The 27719-nt window shown below is 34.4% G+C and overlaps 1 protein-coding gene across 1 annotated transcript; it reads left to right on the top strand.

Annotated features, from left to right (window-relative positions):
- The first annotated feature begins 517 nt into the window (after positions 1 to 517).
- On the top strand, positions 518 to 22299 carry LOC145603535 (neutral/alkaline invertase 3, chloroplastic-like). Its single transcript, XM_081659456.1, has 7 exons — positions 518 to 669; positions 1193 to 1936; positions 7381 to 7546; positions 7638 to 7849; positions 11949 to 12442; positions 13437 to 13485; positions 21661 to 22299. Exons 2-7 carry the CDS (start codon positions 1241 to 1243, stop codon positions 21985 to 21987), a joined length of 1944 nt encoding a protein of 647 aa, XP_081515582.1. The 5' UTR covers positions 518 to 669; positions 1193 to 1240; the 3' UTR covers positions 21988 to 22299.
- The last annotated feature ends 5420 nt before the right edge of the window (positions 22300 to 27719 follow it).

Below are 27719 nucleotides of genomic sequence, written 5' to 3'. Positions count from 1 at the left end.
TAGGGATTTGGTAAGAACCCCTCCTTATATAAGAACCCTTTCTTATGTTCTAAACTTTTTCCTATGTTTTGAATTATTTTTTAGATAATGTTCTAATTTGTTCCTATTTTCTAAATTATTTTTTCAACTTATGTTCTAAATTTTTTCCTATGTTCTAAATTATTTTTTTAACTTATGTTACTACTTTATTATTTTTTCAACTTATGTTTTAAATTGTTTTTCTTATGTTCTAACTTTTTCGTTTGCTTATATTCTAAAATTTTGCTTTCTTTTAAATTATTTTTCTCATGTTCTAAAATTTTCTGTTTATGTTCTAAAATTTTACCTATGTTCTAAATTTTTTCTGTTTTCTAAATTTTTTTATATGTTCTAAATACGAATTTGTCAAAATTACAGAAATGCCATTACTAAAGGATCATTTTAGATGATTAGATCAAAACTAATAAAGAGTTGAGATTGGTTCATATATACCCCATGGATCAATTTGATAAACAAGATTAGGGCCAGGTCCGGCTCGTGAAGGATATCTAGATATCCAGTTAAAAAAAAAAAAGTTTGAATCAAAACGATTGGATATAGAATTACTGGAGTTTTTCACGTGCAGCCCTCCCTGTTTCTTTCCTCCATTGAAGTGGCTTTTGAGCTTTTTCTTCTCCATTGAAAGCGTCGGTAAGATGTCTTCCTTGATCATCGAATATGAGTTTCACAATCTAGTTTTGATCGTTAATTTAATTCAATTTAGGGCTTTTTAATGTTATATTATTGATTATTGAACTAATAATGTAGTAACTTTAATGCTAGAATTATGGTATTCATATTCTATGTTGACAAAATACTAATTAATAATTGAATCAATTTCGGTTGCTAATATATTGCAAAATTCCTTGAATGTTGGGATAAAACTATGAAAATGGAGCTTTTCTTCCTGTCTTGTCTTGGGCCATATTTAATTGTAAAATAATTTTGATTTCTTATGAATAGTATGAAAATTAGACAACTATTGTTAAGGATTATTTGCGTAAAATCGCGGTGAATCCTTAATTAAATAGGGGATGTAGCAATGTATTTTTTAATTATTGATGGAGGGAGAAGATTAAAGGAAAACATTAGATTTTTAAATTCCAATTAGTAGGAGTATGTTATGGTTTTTATTGACAGATTTTGATGTGCTATTGGTGGTGTGTTCTTTCAGCTGTCTAAATATTGGAGGATTTTGAAGTTTGTGTTGGGTTTTTCTGCAATGGCTACTTTTGAGGGTATTATGCAAAATTTTTGTGGAATTTCTCCTTATCGTCTTGGCACCAGAAATTACATCAGCAATTGTGATTCATCGGTATTTTCAAAATCTTATAGAAAATGTGTTTGGGGTTTAAGATGTGCCAAAGCTGTGCAATGCTCCAGTATGCAAATGGTTAAATTTCGGTATGGAGGGTTAAGTGGTGGCTTGTATGAAATTGCAACACGTTGCCGATCTAGGTCCTCGATTGTCTGCTGTGAATCTGCTGAAAGTGTTAAAGGGTCAGCTTCGTTGGATGGTAATGGAACTTGGTATACTGATAATGCAAAGAACCTACATCCCATTAATAAATTGGTGAATGGGTCAAATACTATAGAAGATGTTCAGCAGCTGCGAGGTGAAAAAGAAAATATTGTATCTGGTAGGAACTTAGTTTCGGCAGAGACTGAAATAACTGCAAGGGACAAGAGCACAGTCGACCCTATTGAGGAGGAAGCATGGGAGCTCTTACGAGAATCTGTTGTCAATTATTGTGGTAGCCCTGTCGGAACAATTGCTGCTAATGATCCTACAAGTTCTGATGCCTTAAATTATGATCAGGTCTTTATACGAGACTTTATACCATCTGCAATGGCTTTTCTTCTGAAGGGAGAGTATGACATTGTGCGCAACTTCCTCCTTCACACACTTCAGCTTCAGGTGTGTATCTTAATCAGAATTCACCGAGGTAGTGTATACAAGCATATTTGTTGGTATCTTTAGTCATTACTTGCTGCTTTCACCAATGATTCTTCTATGCACTAGAACAGTAGTTCTTATCTTTATTCTTTTATTGTGGTTGCGGAATTTGAAGTTGATGGCACCAAATGTATAGTTATGACTTAGGAGCAACATACATTAATCCATCATAGACCTCACTTAAGGTATGTTCTGAGGTATTATTGATGGACCACACAGGATAATCAGGATCATCATTTAGCTTATTTGTCACCTCTTAGGGTATGTACATTGGTAGAGATGGCTCTCCAAAAGGCTCCCCACCCTTTTGTAAAAAAAAGAAGCCAGAGCCATCCTTAAGTCACTGTCCATGGAGAGCTACTCAAGAGCCACTTGAAGTGTCCATTATTGGGGTAGAGTTGACTCTTGATTTTATCTTTCCTTGGAGAGTCATTCAGAGAGCTATTCCAAGAGCCCCTATGCACATGCTCTTAAAAGAATTATCAATGCTTGAAGGAACTCTGTGCTGGCTGTGCAAGGCAGCTTTCGGATATATAAATAGAGCCTTTTAACGATATATCCAAGTCAAGGAAGCAACCTTACTGTCCTTACTCCTGGTTGAGTGGTTGACAAGAAGCCATATATACAAGCTGGTCAAGTTCCCAACTTAAAATATCAAATGAAATTGGTACATTTACTCCTCAAGTTAAACCAAGAAATGATACCCTTCATATTATTTATTGCTGTTATCATTGCTGTTGTTCTCATCATAGCTGTTAGTTATGCTGCTATCTTATTATTCCAAGACTTCCAACTTAAATTCTGTTGGATCTTTTCCCTTTCAGTAAGCTTGAGTCATTAAATGAATCTGAAGTTGTTGATGTTGGGCATCAGCATCTTTTGTGATTTTACTCAATGTTGATGACCAGCTGACCACACTACTTCTGTAAGCTTCTTTATCAGAGGTCAACATGTATGCAAACTTGTAACTTACTCAATTGACCTGTGAGGTCATCATTAGAGAGACTATTAATTGTCTTTGCACATTTTTTTTTTCTTGGTTTTTAAGGTTTACTTACTTCCCAATGCATTTTATTTGTCAGAATGCTAGTGTTTTCTTGGCCCTAGCCAATGTGTACAGGCCATATTTGATGCCTTACCTTAGTGCCCTTTTCTGAATATCTTCCCTCTCATACTCATGAATCCTTGGAATCTTGGATACACACTGTGAGTGTAATCATGTTATCAACTTGCTCTGTCAATCTTGTAAATTGATGTGACAATTCTAGAAGTTGGCATTTCACGCTGTACATTTATCAAAACAGACAGTGCTAGGGCAGTTAGATAGTCACAAAGGAAATCTGCTGAATTTCTGTAGACCTATTTGTTTTGATCTTACGTGTGCGTCATCTCCAGTTTCTATGTTTTTTGATGATTGGAAACTTTTGTGTGTTCTAATCTCAAGAATATTTTATTTCTTTTAGGTAATTGTGATTCACCTGAACTTACTCTGGTGTTATCTTTTATATTTCCTTGGTGAATATCTGTTATTCATCTTGAATCTCTAGCAATTTATTTGTCGGCTCAAAAATTTCCTTGTGCAAAATTTTGATAGTAAGAGGCAAGGACGAGAACTATAGTACAACATAGTAGGCTACTTTGTGTGTGTCTTTTTAATGACTTTTGCATGTTCATAAGTCTTACTTTGAACTTATTTTCCTACTAGACAAGAAACAATCTGCTGAATAGGTTGGGAAACCTTATTAATTACTAATGGACTTAAAATAAGCCTACACAATAAAGAAAGATTATGAGCTGATTAAGTAATAAACAAAATTATAAATCAAGATAATTCTTCAGGCTAATTAGTATGGTAAGTATTAAAACACAGAAACTCTTGCTAGGTGTGAATTGTAATCTAAGCCAAATATAACAGTAACTTACGCGAGAACTTCTTTAAAGGGTGTCCTGGATTATGCATTAGGTTTTTCATTGGAAGTGTGCAAGGACTCAGCGTAAACCGGATATTCGCTTCACTTATGCTAGAAGGATCAAGAAATAACCAGAAGTTAGAAGTTGCTGAGCTGTCAGGTGGTTAAATTCAGTTTTGGGAAAAGGGTAGATTTGTAATCTCAGCGAAAGTTTGTTAGGAGTTTGTTATTGTAGGCTGGCATGCTTAGGGTGTGCTTAAGTTTGTTTATGGCTTAATTTTGGGGTATTAATAGGTAATTGGAGAAAGGGGAATGTATCAAAGAAATTAATTAAGAAAGTTGTTTTGGGAGAGCTCCTTCCTCTCAAAAGAAGGTTTTATTGTTGGATACTCTGTTCAATAATACTACTATCATTCCCTTGGTTGCCTCTGTTTGTGTCATTATAGCTTTCTTCCTCACTGATCTCTTACTAATCTCCAGCAAAGTGCTCTATACAATGGCTGTTGCTGATTTGTAGTAAAAAAAAAAGTATTTGTAGCTACTCCTCAAGGTTCTTCAAGGATAGACCTTATGTTCTTAGCCAAATAATCTGATAAGACTAACATGTAATTGGGTCTAGCTTTTGTGAAAGCCATTAGAATACTCCATTATAAAGAGTAAATGCATAGGCAAAAGTGCTCTATAAAGTGCCTGCACTATTTCAAAAGTCTCTTAGCAGTCACAAAGTGAAATTAATAGAACTTCTAAGAGAAGCTAGCTAAAAATGCCAAAGCTGGTCTAGTAGGTGTAAGATACATGCCAATGAAATTGTATGAACATTCTCGACTGTATCTTGAGATTAACCATCCCGGTGTAAGTTGTCGTCAAATTCAAGTGGAGTGAAGGGGTATTTAAAAGCCGGTCTGGACTGGATATTTGGACCAAACCGGATCAGGCCGAAGAGAACTGGTCTGGTCTCCGGTCAAGAATTTTAAATTTTCCGTCTTCAGTCAAGTCTGATTTAAAGCCCTTAAAAAACAACTAGACTAAACAATTTATTTTATTTTATTTTTTTTAATTATAATTGTTAATAAAAACCTTTATAATGTTTAGATTTTAACTTCATTGTGCTATGTATTATGACCATTCAAAAAAAAAAAAAATGCTATGTATTATGAGTTATTTTATGTTGGACATCAAAATAGGCTCTAAAATATAAAATCGTATTTCTTATAATTTTTTTTTATTATTTTCATAAAGCTATAAAATTCTGTGAAGATATTGATTTTTTTTTTTTTTTTTTTTCTAAATATGGTCTAAGTTGTCTGGTCCGGGTGTTGGACGAGTTCAAACGATTCAGTCTGGGACGAAAACTAGTTTGGATGTCTGGTCTCCTGGTCTTGAATTTTAAATATTTGGTCTTACAGTTCATTTTCTTGAACCTCTTTAACAAATCATAATAGCCCCATTGTCATACTTCTTGACATAATATATTGAATGGCAGTTCCCTTAATGCTCAAAACATTGAGCTTTTTTGATCCTTTAAAGTATTTTTTTTTTACCATATACATTTGATCCTTGGTGTTGTTGAACAGAAATTTCTCTGAACTCGTAAGTCATGCAGACTTTACTTCATCCGCTGTACCTTCCATGCTCTAAGCTTCTAAAACTAGAACGTCATGTATGATATCATATTATCATGTAGAATTGGGTGCGAAAGTCTCATAAAATTCACTTCTTACTGTTGTGACTTGTGAGTAAACTTTGACAAGCAGCCTACTATTGTGCTATGTGGTTTAAAGTTGGTCTTGTAGGTAAAAGTAACTCTTATATCTGGTTTGTGTGGTGGTTTTTCCATATGTTTCCCAGTCCGAATAATTATCTTCAGTTTTTCTCCATTGTATTTTGGATTGTGCACACTCTTCAAACCTTTTAGGATCATAGATTGGCAAGTGTTATAAATTTTTTTTTTTTTTTTCCCCTGACATCAATAACTTGGGAAAATCTTGCATAAAAATTTGTTTGATATTGTTTTCTTTCCTTATGGGCTGCTTGCCTACTTGGTAATGATGTTGTCCTACCTTAGGATTGTAAGGTTGATGATTCATATCTCTGAATATCTGAAGGTGTATGGGCAAGCTGACTTCATGGGAAAATAAATATTTCTATTTTTTTTTCTTTCTTCACTAATTCCATTGCTGCATCTTCGTGAAGAATGATTTCATGGCTCATCACAACTAGTAGTTTCAAGGTCAATTATCAATAACCTTCACAGCTGAGAACTAAAGTCAATTAATACTTCATTGTCAAACTTGACATCTAACATGCTTTTCATTTGGTCTGGCACATGCATATAATAGATGCTTTTGAATGCACGTAGTTGGTTGACTGAGGGTTCATTATAATCTGGACAGGCATGAAGGGACATCATATCTGTCACTGCCTTTGTGAATCCTCTACTCGGAATGTATATTAATTACTAAATGTACACCACCTCCACTTATAACTTTCTGGGAAGTCCTCATGTGCATACTTCCAGCTGTTTCCATTGCAGTATACTGTTAGGGATCATCTAATAGGAGTAAGGCCCACTATTTCATTTCAGAAATTCCATTCTGTTGCAGAGTGTAGAAAATTTTTTAAATGCTCAATTCTTCTTTCTTTACATAAATAATAGGACTTTTTCAATGTGTACTTTGCGTGTGCCTCTGTCCTGGTCATTAGTGTACATAAAGAAGATAGAAACAGCTTGTCATCTAGGAAAAGAAATAATTCTTTTTTCCTTTTAGTAAGAGTGTCTTCACTAATCCACAAATATGGATTTGTAATGTGGTAATACCCACTCCAGACCATGAGAACTTGATAAGTCTCATAATTCATTGAACTTAACCCGTCGAAGAAAGAAATGTGAAGTGTTTCTTGACAGACTTGATAAGAGTGATAAAATGTTTACATGAAAGACAAGTCTGCTTCCTATTATCAAACCTCTTACAGCTCCTCAGTGGGTAATTGGAAGACTCTGAGCAGCATACCCAAGAAGGGAAGCAGAAATGTCAGGGTAAGTGGAGTCTGTATTGACTCAGCTACACTAGATAATTTTAAAGTTGTGATGGTAATATTTGGAAAACATGTATTTGTTTCAACAGGAATATCGGTAAACCATTTATTGTTATCAACATAAGATAAATAGAAATCCCTTCCATATTGTTTCTAGGACCCGCAGTACACCCAAGAGATCTTCATTTGGTGAAGAAATAATTTAATGGATTAACCACCTATGATAAGAGAAAGATTAGAGGGATGACTGGCCACAAGCCCTTAATACCCTCAAAGCAATGTTTGGTCTTCCATTTACTTAGGCCAAATATGACTGACTTGGTAAGCTGGCAAGCTGCTGTCTGCTGGTTAGAATTATTGAACTATACACTATTAGTTGATACCTTTTTTTTACCCTTTATTGTATTTGGTATTCATTTTTTTGTTTGTCATACAGTCACTTCTCTTTTGTCTTGGCAGAGCTGGGAGAAAACAATGGATTGCCATAGTCCTGGTCAAGGATTGATGCCTGCTAGTTTCAAGGTTCGCACTGTTCCTTTGGATGGTGATGAATTTGCCATAGAAGAGATTCTGGACCCTGACTTTGGAGAAGCAGCAATTGGGCGTGTGGCACCTGTTGATTCTGGTTCTGTGATAATTCTGTTGCACAATTTGCTGTGACTCTCATTTATAGTGTACCATTAAAAATTTCTCATCCCTTGATGTGAATCTTTCAGGGCTTTGGTGGATTATACTTTTACGTGCCTATGGAAAATGCTCTGGAGATCTGTCTCTTCAGGAAAGAGTTGATGTGCAGACTGGAATGAAGATGATTTTAAGATTATGTCTTGCAGATGGCTTTGATATGTTCCCGACCTTGTTGGTTACTGATGGTTCATGCATGATAGACCGTCGCATGGGAATTCATGGGCATCCTTTAGAAATACAGGTATTAATGCGCCATCTGCTGCATTGCCTTTTCTATCCTTCGCCAAAAAAAATATTTGCTGCTTCACTTTGTATGCTTTTGTAAAAGTCTACACAAAATAAATTTACTGCTTTACAAGCAGCAGTTTATTTCTTCCTTCCCAATTTTCCCACACTCCTTTTTCATTCGTTCTAATTTAGTTTGCCATTTCAAATATTGGTAACTTTTATAAGGTAAGAAAAAATAATCATTAAAAAGCCTTCCTCACAAGGGGAATGCCTAATGTAATTTTAAAAATGGTAATGTCACTATTTATTTATTACCTCACTATTTCCACACTAAAGCTTTGGGTCCTACACTCTTTGTCATTTAATAAAGTTAATGCCCAATTATCTTTCATCACATCCATTTTTTTAACAAATTAACATTTGAGGACCTAACCATCAATTTATTTCCTAAAATTATGTGCCATGATGATTGAGCACACTAAATGGGTATCATCATGAAAAAAGATTATAAAGGACTTTCAAAGCTATCTTAATGCACCGATAAATTTTTCTAATTGCGGGCTTAGATTATGACTCTCCTTTGTAATGTGAAATAAATACATAATGTTTATCTGAGAGAAGCTAGACAATAAAATTGTTACATCAGAATAATTAATCAAGATTCAGTGTTTGCTACATTGCACTTATTGGGCTTTCATAAAAGATCTTAGGGTAGAAAGATGAGTTGGGAAAGTCATCCAAATGGTTGAGAAAGGATATAGCACCAGTGGAATGACGCTACCTTACAATGACAAAAGGAATTTTATTGTGTTTCTCTATTTTTTAGGGGACTAGGGTGGGGGTGGGGTGTACTAGATTTGGAAATCGGATTGTTCAGGCAGGTCATTTTGGGTTTTGGATATGTTTGGGTTATAGATAATCGGGTTCGGTCAGACTTCAGGTCAAGTTTGGGTTGGGTCAAGTTCAGGTTGGGTCATTTTGGGTCTAGTCATATTGGGTGGGACTTTTAGGCAAATTCAGATCGGGTCGAGACTTTGGGCTAAGCTTGGATCTGGGTTAGGGTGTTGGCGGATTGTTAATGGGCTAACATCTATCACCTTTGACACAGGAAAAAAATGACTAGTGAGTAAACAAAATTGTTGTTATTAGCATTTTTCCCCTCTTGGATTCATCAGAGTTGTCTCTCTTTCCTAATGGGAAACCAAGGTGGTTTCTGTTGATCTGTTCACATCTTTCAAGATTTACATGTCTAGTTTGAATAGGTGGGTTTTAAATTTTTTTTTTGTTTAGCTATGTTCAAACAAGTCTTACAACTTTTCTTTCACATGGAGTTTTTTTTAGTATCGTCAAACACCTGCGATGATGAGGCCTTACATAGAACAAGCACCATACTATTGTCATTTCGTCATTGTTAATATTGGAGGATTAAAGAAGAATTATGTTTCCATGTAGACACACTATGGAAAACAAATTCCAATTTTTGCAAAATATTGAATTTACCAAATTGGTCTTGTCCATAGGTTAGGGTGTAAGAGTGTGCGGCACACTCGTGTCTAGATATTGGCAAAGGTGCATGGCTTGTATCGAGAGGGGCTTGTGTGCACTTAGCAGCACAAGCAAGAATCTAGTGATGTAACATGAAGCTCTAGTATCTACGGAGAGGGGCTTGTGTGCACTGGTCATTAAAGGCTCATGTAACATGTAGACTTATCGTAAAGGTAAGAAAAAGCAGATTTTTTAAAAGACTTTTCGGTTTATTGAAAATTATATTTTATGACATTTAGTCACCAATATTTTGTTTCAGGAAAAGAGTTGTAATTTTGCAAGAACAGGCAAGACTGGCAAGCTTAGCTATATATTTTGTATTGCCTTTAATTTTAAAATTTGAAGCCTAGAAAATTTCTGAAATCTTGGGAGAAAATACAATATGTGATGTACGCTGGACAATAGCACCTAAAGAATTATTTTGTACCCCCATAATGTAATATAAATGTGTAGATTAATTAATATAGGATAGCATGGAAATTTTTTTGTCTTCGAAAAGTCTAGATGGATTTCATCGTCTTAGAAATCAAGTCATGTTCTACACTTACCTTAGTCATGAATCAGATTTATAGGTTATTGTGCTGACAAAAAGTAAATTTATCACCTGGGTCAAACAAACCTAAACTAGTGTAGTGCAAGGAAGGGTCCTTCCACTAGGATTCACAAATGATACAATTGAGTATAAGACTAGGAATAAACTATGTCGGAGAGGGGGTGAAGTTGTTCACCAAACTAAGATAGACAAAATGACAAAACGAGTAAATAAACACGTTGGAAAATCAGCTTGTTAGGTACCAAGGAATCCAACACAAACAAACATGCATTAAACTAAGGGAATGAGTGTGTTGGATCACCAGGAAGTCAATGGTCAAGATGCGGCAATCGAAGCACAAGGAACAACAGTAGGAAAAAAGGAGGAAACTTGGGTCAACCACAACAAAGAATAAGATGACAAAACTCTTTAAGGAGAAGTTAGGGAAAGCAAGCAACAAGCAGTAGCAATGTCTTAGGTTGGTTTAGCTATTTTGGTTAAGTAGTCACATGAAGGCTAATTGTTCCTTAGAAGCTTGAGTATAAATGTAGTAGTAAGCTTAGTAGTTGAATTATCTTGAAATTAAGTGAGTTCAGTGAGTTCTTCATGAGAGTAGTAACCTCAAGCTACCTTGAGATGTATAGCCTAAAGCTATTGTTATCTTTCTTAGTTTGTATTTCGAAATCATTAGCAATTAATTATTCAAGCTTTTAGCCTTGAATTACTGTTCTTTGTGTTAATCTTGAAGTCGGAAATCTGGTCTATAACAATGAGAAATAGGAATTTTCTGGAATTCTAACATGAATCTCTTTCAAGCATCAAAATAATAGGATTATTGAAAGCTGTAAATCATATAAATACATGAGTAAACAAGATAGGAACAAGCATATAGGGGGTTTAAATTTTGTTTCATCTCTTTATTCTTCACCTGCTACTATCCATATTGAGGACGAGGTAGAAAATTTGCAGTTCCAAAAAGCTAATAATTAATATAAGGAGGAGGTCACTGCAGGTAGTGCCATTATGATCCAGTTATTAATGGCTTGAATAATCAGATAGCTAGCAGTTTAAGAGAGAGGAAGACACATTGAATAGGTAAGTGTATATAGAGAAATCAATACTTCGGAGAGCATGAACTTCTCAAATCTTGGCTAGGTTTTAATCAGCGATTCCCACCATGTTATTATCATAAATACAATCAGATTTTACTAGTTTTTCCTTAATTTGATTAGTGATATTTTCATCAATTCATCATAACCTTCCTAATTATTAACAGTTTACTGGGGAGTAATTTGGTATGGGTATTACTGGAAAGTGGGTGAAATAATTTGTAACATATTTGTTCAAGCAAGATGAAAAGGTGGGGAAGGAGAGAAACTCCATGGGAAGGTGGGTGAAAGAAAATGCAGAAGCTATGCATTTGGGTATGAGGAATGTCTTTGGTCCAGCAAGAAACAATCCTGTCTTGATGTGATAATTAGATTCTTACGCTGAGGAAATTCTATTATCATCTGATGGAGCTTGGAAGCATAGGAAAGGGAGGACAGACTGACAGAGTATGAGCTGCTGGAGGGCGGTAGGTAGTCAAGATAAACGGTAATGTTAGGGAACAGTATGCAGAAAAAAAAAATCTTTGTTTTCTCCCATTCATACTGAACATATGTCATTTATCTCTGGGGCTTATGATGATATGGGGGTTAGGAAGGGGCACGGCATTTGGGAGTTGGGACTGATCCTTCCAAAGTGATAGATCCATACAATGATAGAAAGCCTGATGAACGTGTATGATGTATTGATATGGCTTTAATTGGAGAGGAAATTCAAGTCCCTAAAGAGTTGCAAGTTTGATTGATAGGTACATGTGAGAAGTAAAATGAAAAGATAGAAGAGAGAAAATAGGGGTGGAACTTTTATTAGAGTTTTAGGAAACTGGACTTGAAGTAGTTTCCAATTGAATTCCTTTTTCTTATGCTCCTTCACTAGTTTCTAATCGTAAAGTTATCACTTCATTTATCTTTACACTCTTGCTTTTCAGGCACTTTTTTATTCTGCATTACGCTGTTCTCGTGAAATGCTTGCTCCAGAAGATGGATCAGCAGACCTTATACGTGCTTTGAACAATCGTTTGGTTGCATTAGCTTTTCATATCAGAGAATATTATTGGGTTGATATGAAGAAACTTAATGAGATTTATCGTTACAAGACTGAAGAATACTCATATGACGCAGTCAACAAATTTAATATATACCCTGATCAGATCTCTCCTTGGCTAGTGGAATGGATGCCAGGTAAAGGAGGTTATCTAATTGGTAACTTGCAACCAGCGCACATGGATTTTCGATTTTTCTCTCTGGGTAACCTTTGGTCTGTGGTAAGTGGCCTTGCAACAAAAGATCAATCCCATGCTATTTTGGACCTCATTGAAGCCAAATGGACAGACCTTGTGGCAGACATGCCGTTGAAGATATGTTATCCTGCTCTTGAAGGTCAGGAATGGCAAATCATCACTGGCTGTGATCCCAAGAATACGTACGGTTCTTACCTTGCTTATGCATTGTATACTCCTTATCCTGTACTTCCTTCGTTTCTCAATATTTGCATCATGTTCTAACTTTGACCATGTTTTACTAATGCATATATACTCCCTTCGTCCCCGAAAGAACGACCCATTTGGGTTGATTTCACGGGTATTAATTAAGTTAAATTAAAAGAAGTAAAAGTACATTGGAAAGATAAATTTACATGGCGTTTATAAAAAAGTAGAGAGAGATAGCAATAAAAGTACATGGAAAAACAAAATTTTATATGGGGAAACTAGTTTTGCACAAATATTGTTGCAAATTGGTGGGTATTTTAATGCTAATGGGTCATTCTTTTTGGGACTAAAATTAGGCCAAATGGGCCGTTCTTTTGGGGACGGAGGGAGTATATATAAATTTCATTACTTTAATTGTTGTTGAGTTAATCTCAATTTAGATTTTCAAAATTTATGTATATTTTTATATTTTCTATTTAACCAAAACTAAAGATTACTAATGGTCAAAGTAGTACGTTGGAAAACGTGTACATTCAAAATGATGCAAGTATTGACAATGGAAGTATTATTTTGTCTTAACACACCGATTTAAGACAAGCATTGCCCATAGATAAATCTGTAAAAAATTGGGTTGGAAGATTTGTGTAGAGGGATTTATGGAAATTGGGAATTATTACCGGGAGGAAAATATTAGCGTGCGATTCTAAAGGCTGTGGAAGTTATGTACTTCCCCTGTTTTACTTTATTCCTTTTATGACAAACTTAATTTTTATTATTTATCATCTACGACCTACTTTGTGAGGCCCGATTGCTCTCTATCTCGCTCTTCTTTAAAACAAAAGTATCCACATGCGTGATCCCCATTTTTACTTTTCCCTGATTTATGGAGATACGTAACAAAATGGAGGGAGTAATATTCTGTATTACATTATTCACTTTTCAATGGCTAATATTGTACATCCTCATATAGCTCCTCCTTTTTTGCAGGCCCTGGTCCTATCACAATGCTGGCTCCTGGCCGACATTGCTTTGGCAGGTCAGCATTTTTATTCATTCATTATCTTTCTTGTGTATGCTAGGCCATTTTAATGACACACCATTATCTTTCTTGTGTATGCTAGGTCAGAATTTATTACTGTGCTAATGGGAGTATTTTGCTATGTCATTAATGTTGGGAAATACAATATGTGAAAGTATAATATACAAGGATTAACCTTGAAGTGGAAGTGATATATCAAATAGGATCAAATGAAGGTGCTGACTAGCCGTATTCTGTTCATCCCAAGCCCTGAATGATTAAAGAATACTCTCAGAACTTTATAATGAACAGAACTGATTTGATCTATTTATATTTATATTGATAAATATGACAATTTACATTCCATATTATAAGTGGTTGTTACTTAGCATAATGTAACCACCCAAAACTCGACAAACCCATTTTAAAATGACCCCCCTCAAGAGATAAAATGATTAAATACACACCCATCAGTACTTGAAAGATTATAAGGGTTAAAAACTTACAATCAACGAAAATGAACCCCAAAAATTATAAAAGTTATAATAAGCAAACATGAACCCAAAAGAACATAAGAGCCAAAACAAAAGAACACGAACTCAAGAGAACATATGGGCTAAAGGATACGAAGATGAACCCAAAAGAAAATACTTTTCAAATCCAAATACATATGGAAGGCCAAAGAACATTTCTAATTTCCATTAAAGAACATGATGTAGTTCAGAATAAAAATTAAAAAAAGTTCAGACACAAAAAACAAAATCAAAAGAACATGGGTTGTAGTGAGAATTTACATTTGGTAAAATAACTTAACTACCACCACCTATAGTCACAGTCAACCCACCCCAAAGAGTATGACTCAAAACCCTTACATTTTTACCACCACTAGTTCAACCTTCACCATTGCTTGTCCATGCCACATCATTCTCAAAACACAAAAAGAAGATAGGGAGATGGTGCCACCTACTTTCAACCCTACCACTACTTGACCCAACTTTCTCATGAGTAAGAAATCATCACAGACCCAGTCAAAGAGAGATGGAGAGTGAGGAGAAAGATGATGTGTAAATATACTTGCAACAAATCTACAAAAAGAGAGAAAGATGATGGTGGTGGAATGGCCGTGGGTATGACTCAGATGGGTGGAGAAGCTTTGAAGGTTGTGTGGGCTGCTAGTTGGACTGCTAGGTTGGATCAACTGGGTAGTGGATGGAGAAGGTGCACTACTACAAAAAGTGTGTTTTCTGGACGCTTTTTAGGCCTTTTTTCGACGCTAAAATGCGTCGAAAAATTATTTCTCGACGCTGCAAAAAAGCGTCGAAAATCCGTGAGTCGAAAATTATTCAGGGACACAAAAAAGCGTCGAGATTATCGACGCTTTTTAGTGTCCAAACTAATATACGAAGCGTCGAAAATTACGTATTTCGCGCATTATCCCAAATGTGTAGTTTTTTAGCGACACTTTTTGCTGTCCACATAATCAAATTTAGCGACGCTTTTTGTTGTCTTGCGTTTATTCGTGTCAGCCTATGGTATGGCGGGAAACTCTTTGAAATTTGAAAATGTGCAAATATGTAGACATTAAAAAGCGTCTAGAATTTTTTAAGCTTTTTTTTTTTTCCTTTTATTAAAATATTACCATCATATATACATTATAGTTATTTAAGTTTATCATAAATTAAATTAATAACATTAAAATTAAAATAAACAAATATTCTATATAACTAGATCAGATTAAAAAAAAATAATAATTAATCAACAATAATAAGAGTGCGTAGTTAATTACCAAATTTATAAAAGAAAACATCAACACAATTAATAAAAATAATAATAATAATAAAAAGTCGCATATTATAGTAGCTTGTCATCCCTAAATAAATACATCACTAATATAAATTAGACTAAAAACCAAAATAGATAGATGACGGCGTTATAAACGATTTAGTCGCTTGTTTTGATGCTCAAGTGTCCCGGCCTATTCTTTAGCTTGTTGCACCTACATTGCCTTTTCCAATCTTCAAAAAAAAATACAAAGTATAAATTAGTACATTACACAATATAGGCTTATACACACACACACACACACACACACACACACACACACACACACACAAGCTCAAAATTTCACACAAACTCACAAGCATTTTTAAATTTCACACACAAGTATTACACAAACGCCTTTGAGAATGCCAACACTTACAACAGGAATCTTATAAACGTCAGGCTGGCAGTCTTATAACAGCAATCTTACACACACACACACACACACACACACACACACACAAGCACACATACACACAAGCATTACCCAAACATCAGGCTGGCAGTCTAAGGGGGATGCCAAAGGATGAGGCCACCTCAAAAAAGAATTGGGGATTATTCCATGCAAATGGGAAGCCAGTCTATATCAGTATGGGTCTGTTTTGTCTAATAATACAACAAACCAGACTTATTGTACTGCAAGAGATGGAGTTGACAAGAGGATTGTTCCCCTTTATTGCAGGCGAGCCTTGCTATGAGCCTGATAATGTATTTGCTCATGCTACTTATGCTTTCAACACTTATTGTCAGAACACAGGAAAAGCACTCAACATTTTAAGTGAAGTTCACATTTTTGCTTAGTAATTATACTAGTGCCTGAAGAAATATAAGAAGAGGATCCTAATCATCTATCGAGATAAGATACTATCAAATAACATGTGCACAAAGATGACCTTATAGGACTTGAAAATGCTAATCATTCATATCATAACAGTATAATCAATCATTAATTGAAAACCATATGTGCGTTTTATTTTAAAAAAATCAAATTGCCAAGAAAGAAACATCAATGATTTCCCCCCTGAAGACAAGTTAGCTGACATATTGGAAGCTGACATGTTAGCTAAACAAAGGGAAACAAATTGGAAGTTGACATGTTAGCTAGTAAGTGTTGAGAAAAAACAAGACAAAACCATTCTGTTGGATTCAGGTTCTTTAGGTAAAGTATTCATTCTCCCTTAAAAACTCAAGAGCTATTTCTTATGTAGTAAATGAATCCCCAAATCTCATTATATTGCTGATCTATTCTATGAACATTATCAGATCAGCTCATAATATCTAAAGCAGCCTCAATCTTTGCTCAACCTTAGCAAAAAAATCCCACACATTCATTAGTATAGAACTATAAATAAAATAATATTCCATTCCATCATGCTTTATATCATGGTTTTAGACTCAAATATAGCAGCATGATATAGCAGCAAAAGATGGAAGATAAGTCGTAGACATCTCAGGCATTCAGCCTAGGTAGGGGAGCAGGACAGCAAGCAGCAGGGGATCAGGGCAGACAAGCAGTATAAATGGATTCAGTTCTGAATTCAGTTCTAAAATCAGTTCTGGATTTAGTTCTGAATTTAGATCTGAATTCAAACTTCCAAAAAGTCAGGTCTGAATTCAGTTCTGAATTCAATTCTGGATTCAGTTCTGATTTCAGTTATAAAGAAAAATGTGACTTTGTTACCTGATGTTTTGCCTTTCCTAAGAATTCAGATGCTTTGTTTAGAAGACCCGGAGATGCATTCCCTTGACGAACTTAGCTTTGTCAAAGTAGAATCCTAGTAGTTTTATAAGCTCACAAAAATGATTTCATTTATTGATTTAAGTCTAAATAACACAAGATAGGACACAATCACAACAACGAACACACACACACACAAGATAGGACATAAACACATCCATGAAGATAGCTGGGGCAGCATGAAGATAGCTGGGGCAGCATCTCAGTCAACAAAGGAAGGCAGTAGCGAGTTTGCAACAACACCTCAATGCGTGCAGCAGCAGCATCAAACAATAACAGCAGCAACATCAAACAAGACCAAAAACAGAACAACAATTAATAATAAAAGCAACAGCATATAGGTACGTGCAACACCCAACCTGTTGCCAAGCAACCAGCCATGACGCTGCCAATGTGGCTGCTATATTATGTCAGCAAGACAAGAGCATCAGGGAGATCAAGTGAAGAAAAAACTTCTTCAAAACCTCTTAATTACAGTCCCTAGTACGCCTTTAAAAAAAAGAATGGAAGAAAGCAAACCAAAAGAACTTTAACACTATATTTGATGCATAGATCTAGAGGAGGAATTAATTATTAAATTTTAAAATCATATTAAAACCAACAAAATTACAAGTAACATTTGCTAGGTAAAAGCAACAACCAAAGATGAATTGAATTTGATTAAAATTAAACTAACTAAAAAAAAAAAAATCTATCAAACATCCAATTAAAAGGAACAAGAAACTGTCATTCCGGTTTGGTTCTCTTTGCTTCATTACTTACTACTTCTCAAAATCACAACTTTTCTTTAGGAATTTACTTCAAAATCTCCAATTCAATCGATTGTATATAAACGTCTTTTAAATTCGCACATGAAATCATATAGTCAATATTCAGTTCAATGGATATTTTTATAGTAATTAATAAGGATATGCATGGCAAAACTACTATATTACTACCTTTACCTTGTCGGTGTGTGTTCAATAAAGAACTAGTTTACTTGTGAAGTTGTGGAAAGTATAGTGAGCTTATCTATATGAGTGTGCATATGTGCTAATAAGAAAATAGTAATCAACCTGAAACTTTTTCTAATAATGGGAATTTATATGAAATAATAATTATCATTGGGGACTGATAACCTGTGAAGAACCCAAGTAAGGAGCCACCTCTTGCTCTTTTAACCTCTTACTGAAAAATTCCTCTTACTCTTTACACCTCTTGCTGATAAATTGCCTCAGTGTATGTAACGACTAACGAATCCTTTTAAGTCACTTCATATTCTGTAAAGCACCAAAATCAATCATTTCAATGCAAGAACACAACCATAGTTCTTCTTTAAATAACAGTTTTATATAATTAACTAGAGGAAAAATAGAATAAAACAAATAAGAAAAGCCAGAGTATTCATTTTAGCAAGCCCACCCAACTCAACGCAACAACCCACACAGGCGTCAAGTAAAAATAACAATCCCGCTGCGATAGAATCAAGTCAGCAGACCACAGAAAAGTTCCAGAAGGTATAACTCCTAGCACAAAATTCCAAATTGAGAAATTCTTGAGCCTAGGTTGGATAACTTTTTGAGATCTATAACTTTCATGAAGGGACTAGAGACTAAAAACGACTGCAGGTCTTTAATTTTTGGGACAAACAGAACTACAGCTACAGGACAACGATAAAATAACAGCAGCAACAATATAGTGCCGCGACAAATCTAAAAAAACTCCAAGCTATGGTTTCTCTTCTCACTATAAAACACCAACACAACCAGATATAAACAGATACGACCTTCCACAAAAAGTAAATGTTGAAGAAAATGTTGCTACCCAAAAGACAGTTTGATTTTCATAAATAACAAGTGTTTTATGATCAATACATATAGTATAAAGGTAGGATAAAATGGAAATTCTAAACATTTATTAACTAGTAACAACCTTACTCAGTAGAATAGCCTAATTACCAGACATCAGTTATGTTTTTGTTTTTTAAGACTACAACCATTACCTAAGCAAGTTTATTATTTCAGTCTAGCTTAAAAAATTCTGCAACTACAACTAAACAAAGTACATTTGATCACTTTTAGACTCACCGAGAAGGGCACTAATATTGGATTCAATGTGAGCCTCCTGGTCTTCCAAACGCGTAGCAGAAACATGATTCTCCCATCGAATAAGGGTTGGAATACCCTTGAGGCTAAAACCTTGACCCTCCAAGGTGGTAAGGGGTCTTTCAAGTTGGCCTATCTCCTGCATAAGCTCTCAAAAGTGTAGCCTTTATCAACATTACATCAACAGAGTGTAGTAGAAGGGTTATTTGTCAGCCAAAAAGAGGATGCAATTAGATTTGATATTTGCAACTTCCTCTTTGAATTTATTGAACACCCCATTGAAGCTTGCTACTGTAGGATCCATTAACTTTTGCCCCCTCTTATTTTTCTGATAATTTTTTCAAAAATATTAGAATAATGGCAATTTATCTTATCTTCTACAAAAAATTTAGAACAATGGCATATTATTTTGTTTTGAAATACGCCAAAAAAAACTAGAACTTCAATCAATTCACATGGATATAATCTTCTATTCTCACTTTGAACCCAATAAGTCAACAATAGCCATCATCCAAGAAAACAACATGAAAACTGTTAGGAAGAATCAGAATAGACATAAACATCAATAACGCGACTCATCAAAAAAAAAGAAAAAAAAAAAAAGAAAAAAAGAACAGTTAAACAAACTGTAATATCAAACAATGTTCCCCTTTTATTTTATTTTATTTTATTTTTTAAGAATCAAACAACGATCTTCATTCGTATAAGTTCTAATTTGTGAATAATGGTTAGTTGTTTTAAACTAAAACGGTAGCACAAAAAATTGAAATACACAATATACATAATGAAACCCTAAATTCTGTATTGTTCATGAATCAAACCAATATCTTCCCATAATTTTGTAACATTATTGAAAATGAAAATTCTAAAACCAATCAAGAACTCAATTTTAAATAGGAAAAAACGAATAAATAAGAACAGATATACCTCAATGTTATCTATCGTTATCTATCGGCACAGAGATGCTGAAATCCAATACAACTACAAATGAGTAGAGAAGCTATGATAATGAAAGGAGAACAAGATCTATAAGTGAAGTCCAAGATTAAATGAATCTCATGAGATGAAAAAGTTAGGGTTGAGAAGAGGAACAAAGGGATTTTTGTGAATTTGTTGGGTAATTCATTTTAATCCCAAATCTCAGAGCTGTGGGTTTGGAAACTACACGTGCAACACACGTGATAGAATTGCCGACGCTTTTTCTCATCGACGACCATAAAAAGCGTCTAAAAAATGCGGATACTATATTTATGAGCTGACGCTCATAACACTCCTTTTGTAGTAGTGGTGGTGTCTGCTTAGTTAGATGGCTGACATGGAAGACAGATAGGGGGGTAGGGTTATGGTAAATATTTCCTTTTGACATAATAAGAATAAAGAGCAAGTACAACACATGTATACAAATATTCAGCATCATGCACACTCTACATATGACTAGCTTAGCTAAAACTTGTACATAATCATGCAAAATATCCTTGCAAAAATGTAAATGTTTGTTGTAAATATATTACATATCCCATCTGTTACTTGGAGAGATATAGGAAATTAAATCTTAGCTTGTTAAAAACATGTATACTCAATGAAAACTTCGATACCGTTTATGGCATCTCGTTCGAACAAACCATTTCAAAACAGTTTGGCACTAGATACTCTTGAATACTTTGCCAATGTGAAACAGATGTGTTAATATGGTAGCAACTAACTAAACAAACCACAATACTAGTTTGGTTGTGTACATAACTTGGCGCACAAAATTTATACTTCCTCCGTATTTTATTACTTACTCCATTTCTCCATGCGCGGTGTTTAGTGGGGTTGGTGGAAAAATAAAGTAATATAGTTGAGAGGAGAGAGAATCTAGAAATATTAAAGTTTGATAGTTGAGGGGCTCACTAGGAGAGAAGAAATTAATAAGATATTGTGAAAGGTTTCCAAAAAAGAAAATGGAGCAAGTAATAACAAACGGCCGCAAAAAGAAAGTGAAGCAAGTAATGAAATACGGAGGGAGTAGTATATTAGCTAATTTTCTAGTCTAATTTATGACATTCATTGTAGGTGAAGACTAGCGTCATAATCAATTTGGTTAACAACAATAAGCAATATCACATCTAAATTTTATTAGGTCATAGGCTTCCTCCTGCTATTTCTTGTTTGGAGATATGCACTATCCTTGGTGACTTGTTAGTAAACAAATAAACCCCTTTGATCAAGAGTTATGTGCTCATCTAGTTCTGATATCTACAATTATTGACCTTTTCATTTTCAATCTGTTACGATAAGGCTGATGCATGTAGGATTGATGTATAAAATGTTTTTTTGATTAGTCACTATTTATATTTTCATAAACTCAATATTATCATAACCAACACTGATTTTTTCTACTTGTATCCATGAATATGACAAATCAATTCAGATTATTTTTTGTTTGTATACAAATTGTCCCTGTGCTGCTTAAATCTTGCATTCAGATTCTATAGGTTTGGATAAGTTAAAGAAAAACATAGTACAGAGTATAATAATACTTCTGACAATTTATAATCTTTTTCACAGCTTACTGTTGCATGTATCAAGATGAATAGACCTGAAATAGCAGCTAAGGCTGTTCAGATAGCCGAGAAACGCTTATCCCAAGACAAGTGGCCAGAATATTATGACACAAAAAGAGCAAGGTTTATTGGTAAGCAAGCCCGATTATTCCAGACATGGTCAATTGCAGGATATCTTGTTGCAAAGCTACTCCTTGCCAACCCAAATGCAGCCCAGATGCTAATTAGTGATGAGGATTCTGAACTTGTCAATGCCTTCTCTTGCATAATTGGAGCTAACCCTAGAAGAAAACGCGGTCAAAAGAGTTTGAAGAAGACTTTCATAGTATGAAACAAGAATAGCTTTCATCTTGCCTTACAATTTTACTTGGAGTACGGCTAATGGTGTTGGAGATATGCCCGGTCACCAAGATATATATCGATCGTTCAAGTATAGAAGCGTGAACAATTGTTGAATTGTCCATTACTCAATTGAATTCATTTGGTATCCAATTTTTGATGCCAAGAATCCTATTTAATACATAGGCAGGCTTATCCACTTGTTACAAGTAAATTTTGTGTAGATTTGGATATTTTATGTAAATATTTGAACTTATTATTATGTTTATATGGCTTACAGCATATTGTCATGGACACGCTCTAATGATTATGTATCTCTATAATGTCAACACTTTGGAGATGTTTTGAGCTTTCAAGAGTTGTGTGGATCTTGGATATAGTAAGGTGCTCAGCAAACACTAAAAACCTAAAAAGCATACATGTAGAGGGGTTTCAATCGACTATCTATTGTATATTTGGCGTACTAACCGAAATTTGCATGCCAATTTGAAGGGGGAATTGATTTGCCAAGTGTATACTCCGGTTTGAGGCTACATTGCTCCGTTATGGTTTCTAGAATAAATTTTGAATTGTACCTTTTTGTTTCATAATCATCATACCAGTTTCGAACTTTCGTAATTTTCTCCCTCTCCATCAGTGTTTGTGGTGTGGTAACGTGAGATTTCCTTTGAAGAAGAAGGTATCATGTTTTAGTGGTTTACTTTAAATTCATTCCTTCGTTTTGATTTGGTGATTTTAGGTTTCCGTTACTAATTGTTGGTTTATGGTATGATTGTTTACATTTTTTTAATGGTATTGGGGGGGTTTAGGGTTTACTTCTTTGTATTCTATGATGACAATGTTTTCTTTGTGACTGTGTGGTCGGGGTTACTTATGTCATTTAGTTATTTTCAAAGCAATTAGTATTTCGTATTTAGGGGGATTTTCAGGCTTACTACTTTATATTGATCCCAAACTTACAAAAATTTTAAATTATGCTGAATATAATTAGTTGAACTACTTTTCGTGGTAGGTATTATTTGGTAGATTTTTAATTAGGCCATTAGGGAGTTATGGTTTTGGTTTAAATTAATTGGGGTTATTTTTTTTAAGGTTTTTAATTGTTTATGTTTTGTGAATGCTCAATCATCTAATGAAGTAGCTCAATTAGTTCACTATATGTAATGCAATTGTTGGCCCTTGTTTTTTTTTTTTATTTTACAAAATTGTTTAGAAATGTTAAATTTCCCTGATTTATATACCAAATTCAATTAATTCAAAGGTTCATAACAAAACCAGGGTTCTACCTTTTGACCAAGGCATGAAAGGTACAATGTTAAAGGTAAATTCAATTCAGTTATTGTAAATTAATTTATATTCTTTCGATGTATAACTTATTGAAGTTACGATAGATCTTATCATGATGTAGTCTTTAAAGTGCGCATTCAAAGTATGTAATATAATTATTTTCTCGTAGATTTAATAAAATTACTTTATGTTTATAAAGTTTTTTTTTCTTTTTATTTTTTAACAATTACAACTTCATAAATAAAGAGCAAATTACAACCTAAGAGAGCTAAAAGTAAATAAAAACAAAGCTAATACACCAAACTAAACACACTTACATCAAACGAGCAACCTTGCTTGTGTAACATGGCTGATAGATATGGAGTTGTTTTGTAGACCACCAATATAACACCATTAACTTCAGAGTCAGAAAAACCAATTACCGAAACTTCATTATGTGGCAGGATTTGCCAACTTAACCGAAAAACTCGAGATGGACCTAGTGATGACAATTGAAGCTTGCAAAACCCCAAAAACAAAATCAAAAGAAAAGTTGTTGAGACCAACACCAACAGAAAGATTGCAACCCTGTTGTAATAAAATTGATCGTTGAAACCATTCCACTTTCGAATGTAACTACTTCCTTAGAGTCTAGAAATACAACCAAAAGAGCTGAGTCATAATTTTTTATGACTCTACCTTGAGAAACCTTGCATGAGAATGCAGGTTCTCTTCCTACAACTCTACCAGCCGTGAGTGCAGGACATTGGAGGACTTTGCTTACCCCAAATTTTAAAGAGGAGAAGCTTCCTTCAAGATTTAGATTAGCAGCGATGGATGAATTTGCCATCACAAACACTAACAATGAGATGATAGTAACCGATTGAGTACTCTTATCTTCCCAAAACCAAGATACAACAGGACAAACAAACAAACCTCTCCACTCAACAACTCCTTTCTCCTGCAAACTCCAAATGCAGGGATAACTGTAATCCTGCACCAATAAAACCACCCCTAGAGGACCACATTACCATCAAACAAAACCACTCGAAAACACTCAGTCACCCACTTACTTGTAACTTCTAGGGAACCATAGTCACACCCCAAAATGGACCACCACCACAAGCAAGGTTGAACTTATTTAACCTTACAACCCTTAACAAGCAGAGCAAATTTTCCCAACAAGACCGCAAAAACAACATTCTTTTACCATCCATAAAAGTATTACCAGTGGAAATCCTAGCAAGCCTGTTCACGGATCGAATATCCGATCTAAAATCACATTTCGGATCGGATATCCAAATTCGAAAATATCTGTAATTGTTATTTGAATCTGATCCGAAAATTCGAATATCCAATATCCAATATCCGAAATTTTTCAGATCGGATATTGCGGATATCTGTTATCCAATATTGATAGCATTTAGTTAATTTGTCACTAAGTTAATGAAATTCAATAAAACCTTGGAACTGTGGTGATTTCTAGGTGTTTTAGAAATGGAGACTATCATCAACAGTATAATAACATGATGTACCCAATTAATTCACTTACGTTTTATTCATTGATTAAATTTTGTCAATTCTTCTATACTTAACTACACAAATCAATGAATCAACAATTGCCATAATTTCCCAACAAGCTTAAATATACCTAAAAACATATAAAATGATAAATTACACAAAAAACCATATCGATCTGGTCAGAATTGATGAATGGCGAGGCAACGATGAATGAGAAGGCCACAAAGAAGATCAATTTAGGAAAATGTTGAAGAGGAGCGATCTAGTCAAAGGTTGAAGAAGACCGATGAAGTGACTTTAGACCAACGAAGAGTGAAGATTACGAAGCAAAATTAGACTAAGTGTTTTTTTTTTTTGAGAGAAGACTAAGTGTAATACCCCGTATTTTCATACGTATTTTCTAATTAATTAGTTAAAAAGTATTATATAAAAAGGGTATTTTAGTAAATTTATTATTTGGAGCCAAAATAATATTTGAATTTTGGCGCTAAAAGAATTTTTGAAAACTAATCATTATTTTGGATAAGATTTATTATCTATTTATCTTATCTTAAAAACCGGATTATTTACAATTTCGGATATTTTAATTAAAGCAGAATTATATTTTATTTATTATATTAAATGGCCGAAAATTCCCATTTATTTAGCTAGGAAATTCGGATTTTCTATGATTTTCTTAGTTATTTATTGGTGAATAATTGGTATTTAATTAATTAATTATTTATTTAATTATTCTATATTATTTACACAATTATTTTTATTCCTTAAACCGAGCAAAATTTTCCTAAATACTAGTAAGAGAATCTCCTATTTTCCTTAATTCTAATTCTCCATCTTTTTAGTATCCAATCATCATATTCTCTTATCTTTTGTTCCTCTTGATTATTCCCCAAGTAATTCTAATTTCCTTATTATTTTTCATGACATACATACCTTCCATATTCAAGTATACACAATCACCTTAATATCCAAACTTTCCTTAATTCTTTACTCAATTCACCAAGTAATCTCTTAAACCCTAATTACCATAATTTTTCCTACATTTTCCTACCATAATTCATGCTCATACTAGCCTATAAATACCCCTTCATACCTCTCACATTTTTCACACCAATTCTCTTCTTTTCTTCTCCTCAATTTTACTGAAATTATCCCGTTCATCTTTGTATGACCTAGTCTTTCCTCAAGAATAGTCTTGTAATATAAGGAGACTATCTTGGGGGGTGTGCACACTTGGGTGAGGAATTGGATTTAAAGAAATTGGTTCAAAAAGGAATTGGATTTTTAAAGGAATTGGTTTATCAATTATTTTGAATGTTGAATCATTGGAATTGGTTTTGAATCATGAGTTTTGGAATTATTGGATTATTTAATGGAAATTGGTTTTAAATCATGTTTGCGAATAAATTGAGTTTACATTATCTTGCACTTATCGTACTTAGCATATTTTGATAATCCGTATTTTCTATTTGTTTTGGTTCGCCCTGTTTACCGTAATGGTAAGCAGTGTTGACTATTTTCAGGGGGAGTCATGAATGAGCATATGGGAGTCCCGGAATTTGCTTCACATAGTTTAGGAATGTTGGTCTTGTGTTTATTTTGAGTACTCATAACAATGTTACTATTTTTATAAGTATTAATAAAAAAAAAGTTGAGTTTCCGCTGCAAAGTATTAGTTTATTTTAGTAAGTTTGAGTAGCCTTTGATGTGTTCATTTTATATATATATTTATCCCCGTCCCTTGGTCGTAATTAGTAGTGTTTTTGGCTCCTACGAGCCACTTTTATTACTAATTTGTGTTTTCCAGTGCTTTGGTAGTTTTGCTTGAGTTTTGTAGGAATTTGCGTACTTGGAGCATTTTCCCGGGTTTTTCGAGGAGCATCTACAAGTATTGGAAGACCGCGACCACGTTCGATAGCCCAAGACCGATCGGAGGTACCAATCGGTGATTAAGGGCTCGAGTATGAAGATCCAAGGAGGGAACTCGGATTGGGCCAAGGATAAGAGGCCCAATCGAGGTTCGTTTGGTGGCCCAAGCATTGTGCCCGGACCAAGTGCTCCGCCCGAAGGCGCGCCCGGCCGGGCGGGGCGAAACAACAGTGTGCCCGGAGACGCGCCCGGACGGGTGCGAGAAGCCGTCAGAGTGAAGAAAAAGGCTGGCCCGGTCGGGTGGCCCCTTGCCCGACCGGGCGCGTGTGGCTTTTAGGGATTCTTAGTTCCGATTAATTTGTTTTAGCGAATAATTCTTGCTTAGTATTAAGGCAATTTTATTAGGCAAGATTAGAGACTTCTTCATTATTCTCTTATTCTAGTTTTTATTCTTCCCTCTCTCTACTTAACTTTCTCTCTCTAGACTTTTATTCTTTCTTGTTCCTCAACTCTATTGTAATTCCGCCATCTTGGTACGATTTCTCTCTTAATTAATCTCAGTATTTTATTCATTCTATTTCTTCATGTCTTGTTTAATTATTATGTTTTGCTTAGTTTTAATTATGTCTGAGTAGTTTTCCTTCTAGGGTTTATGGGGATCTAATAAATAATATGAAGGGGTAATTTTATGATGGTTAATTATTAATGCTTAATTGATTTCCTATTGATTGTTTAAATGCTATGCAATTAGATTTGGCCAGGTTTAATTGTATGAGTTTAGCAATATTGATTCGAGATTCGAGAGATGAGAATTGATGTTTAGGCTTAGTTTCAATAGGCAGATTAATTTATAAATGGTTAGGTCGAGATTCGAGAGATGAGATTTAATACTGGTAAATTAATCCTGTGATTGTAATACGTAGCGAAAGCCCTTTATGATCTGATTAATTAATGCATTGATGATTGATTATTGTGTTTTACCCTGGAATATTGTTTATTAGTGAACCTATTCCCTAGGATTTATTATTATTGATTTCTTCCTTAATTATTCTCTTTACTCATAATCTT

Source organism: Chenopodium album, chromosome 22, assembly GCF_948465745.1.
Source record: "Chenopodium album chromosome 22, dcCheAlbu1.1, whole genome shotgun sequence".
NCBI classification, from domain to species: Eukaryota; Viridiplantae; Streptophyta; class Magnoliopsida; order Caryophyllales; family Amaranthaceae; genus Chenopodium; species Chenopodium album.
The sequence above is the reverse complement of the archived record's forward strand: the minus strand, read 5'-3'. Positions and strand labels throughout refer to the sequence as shown.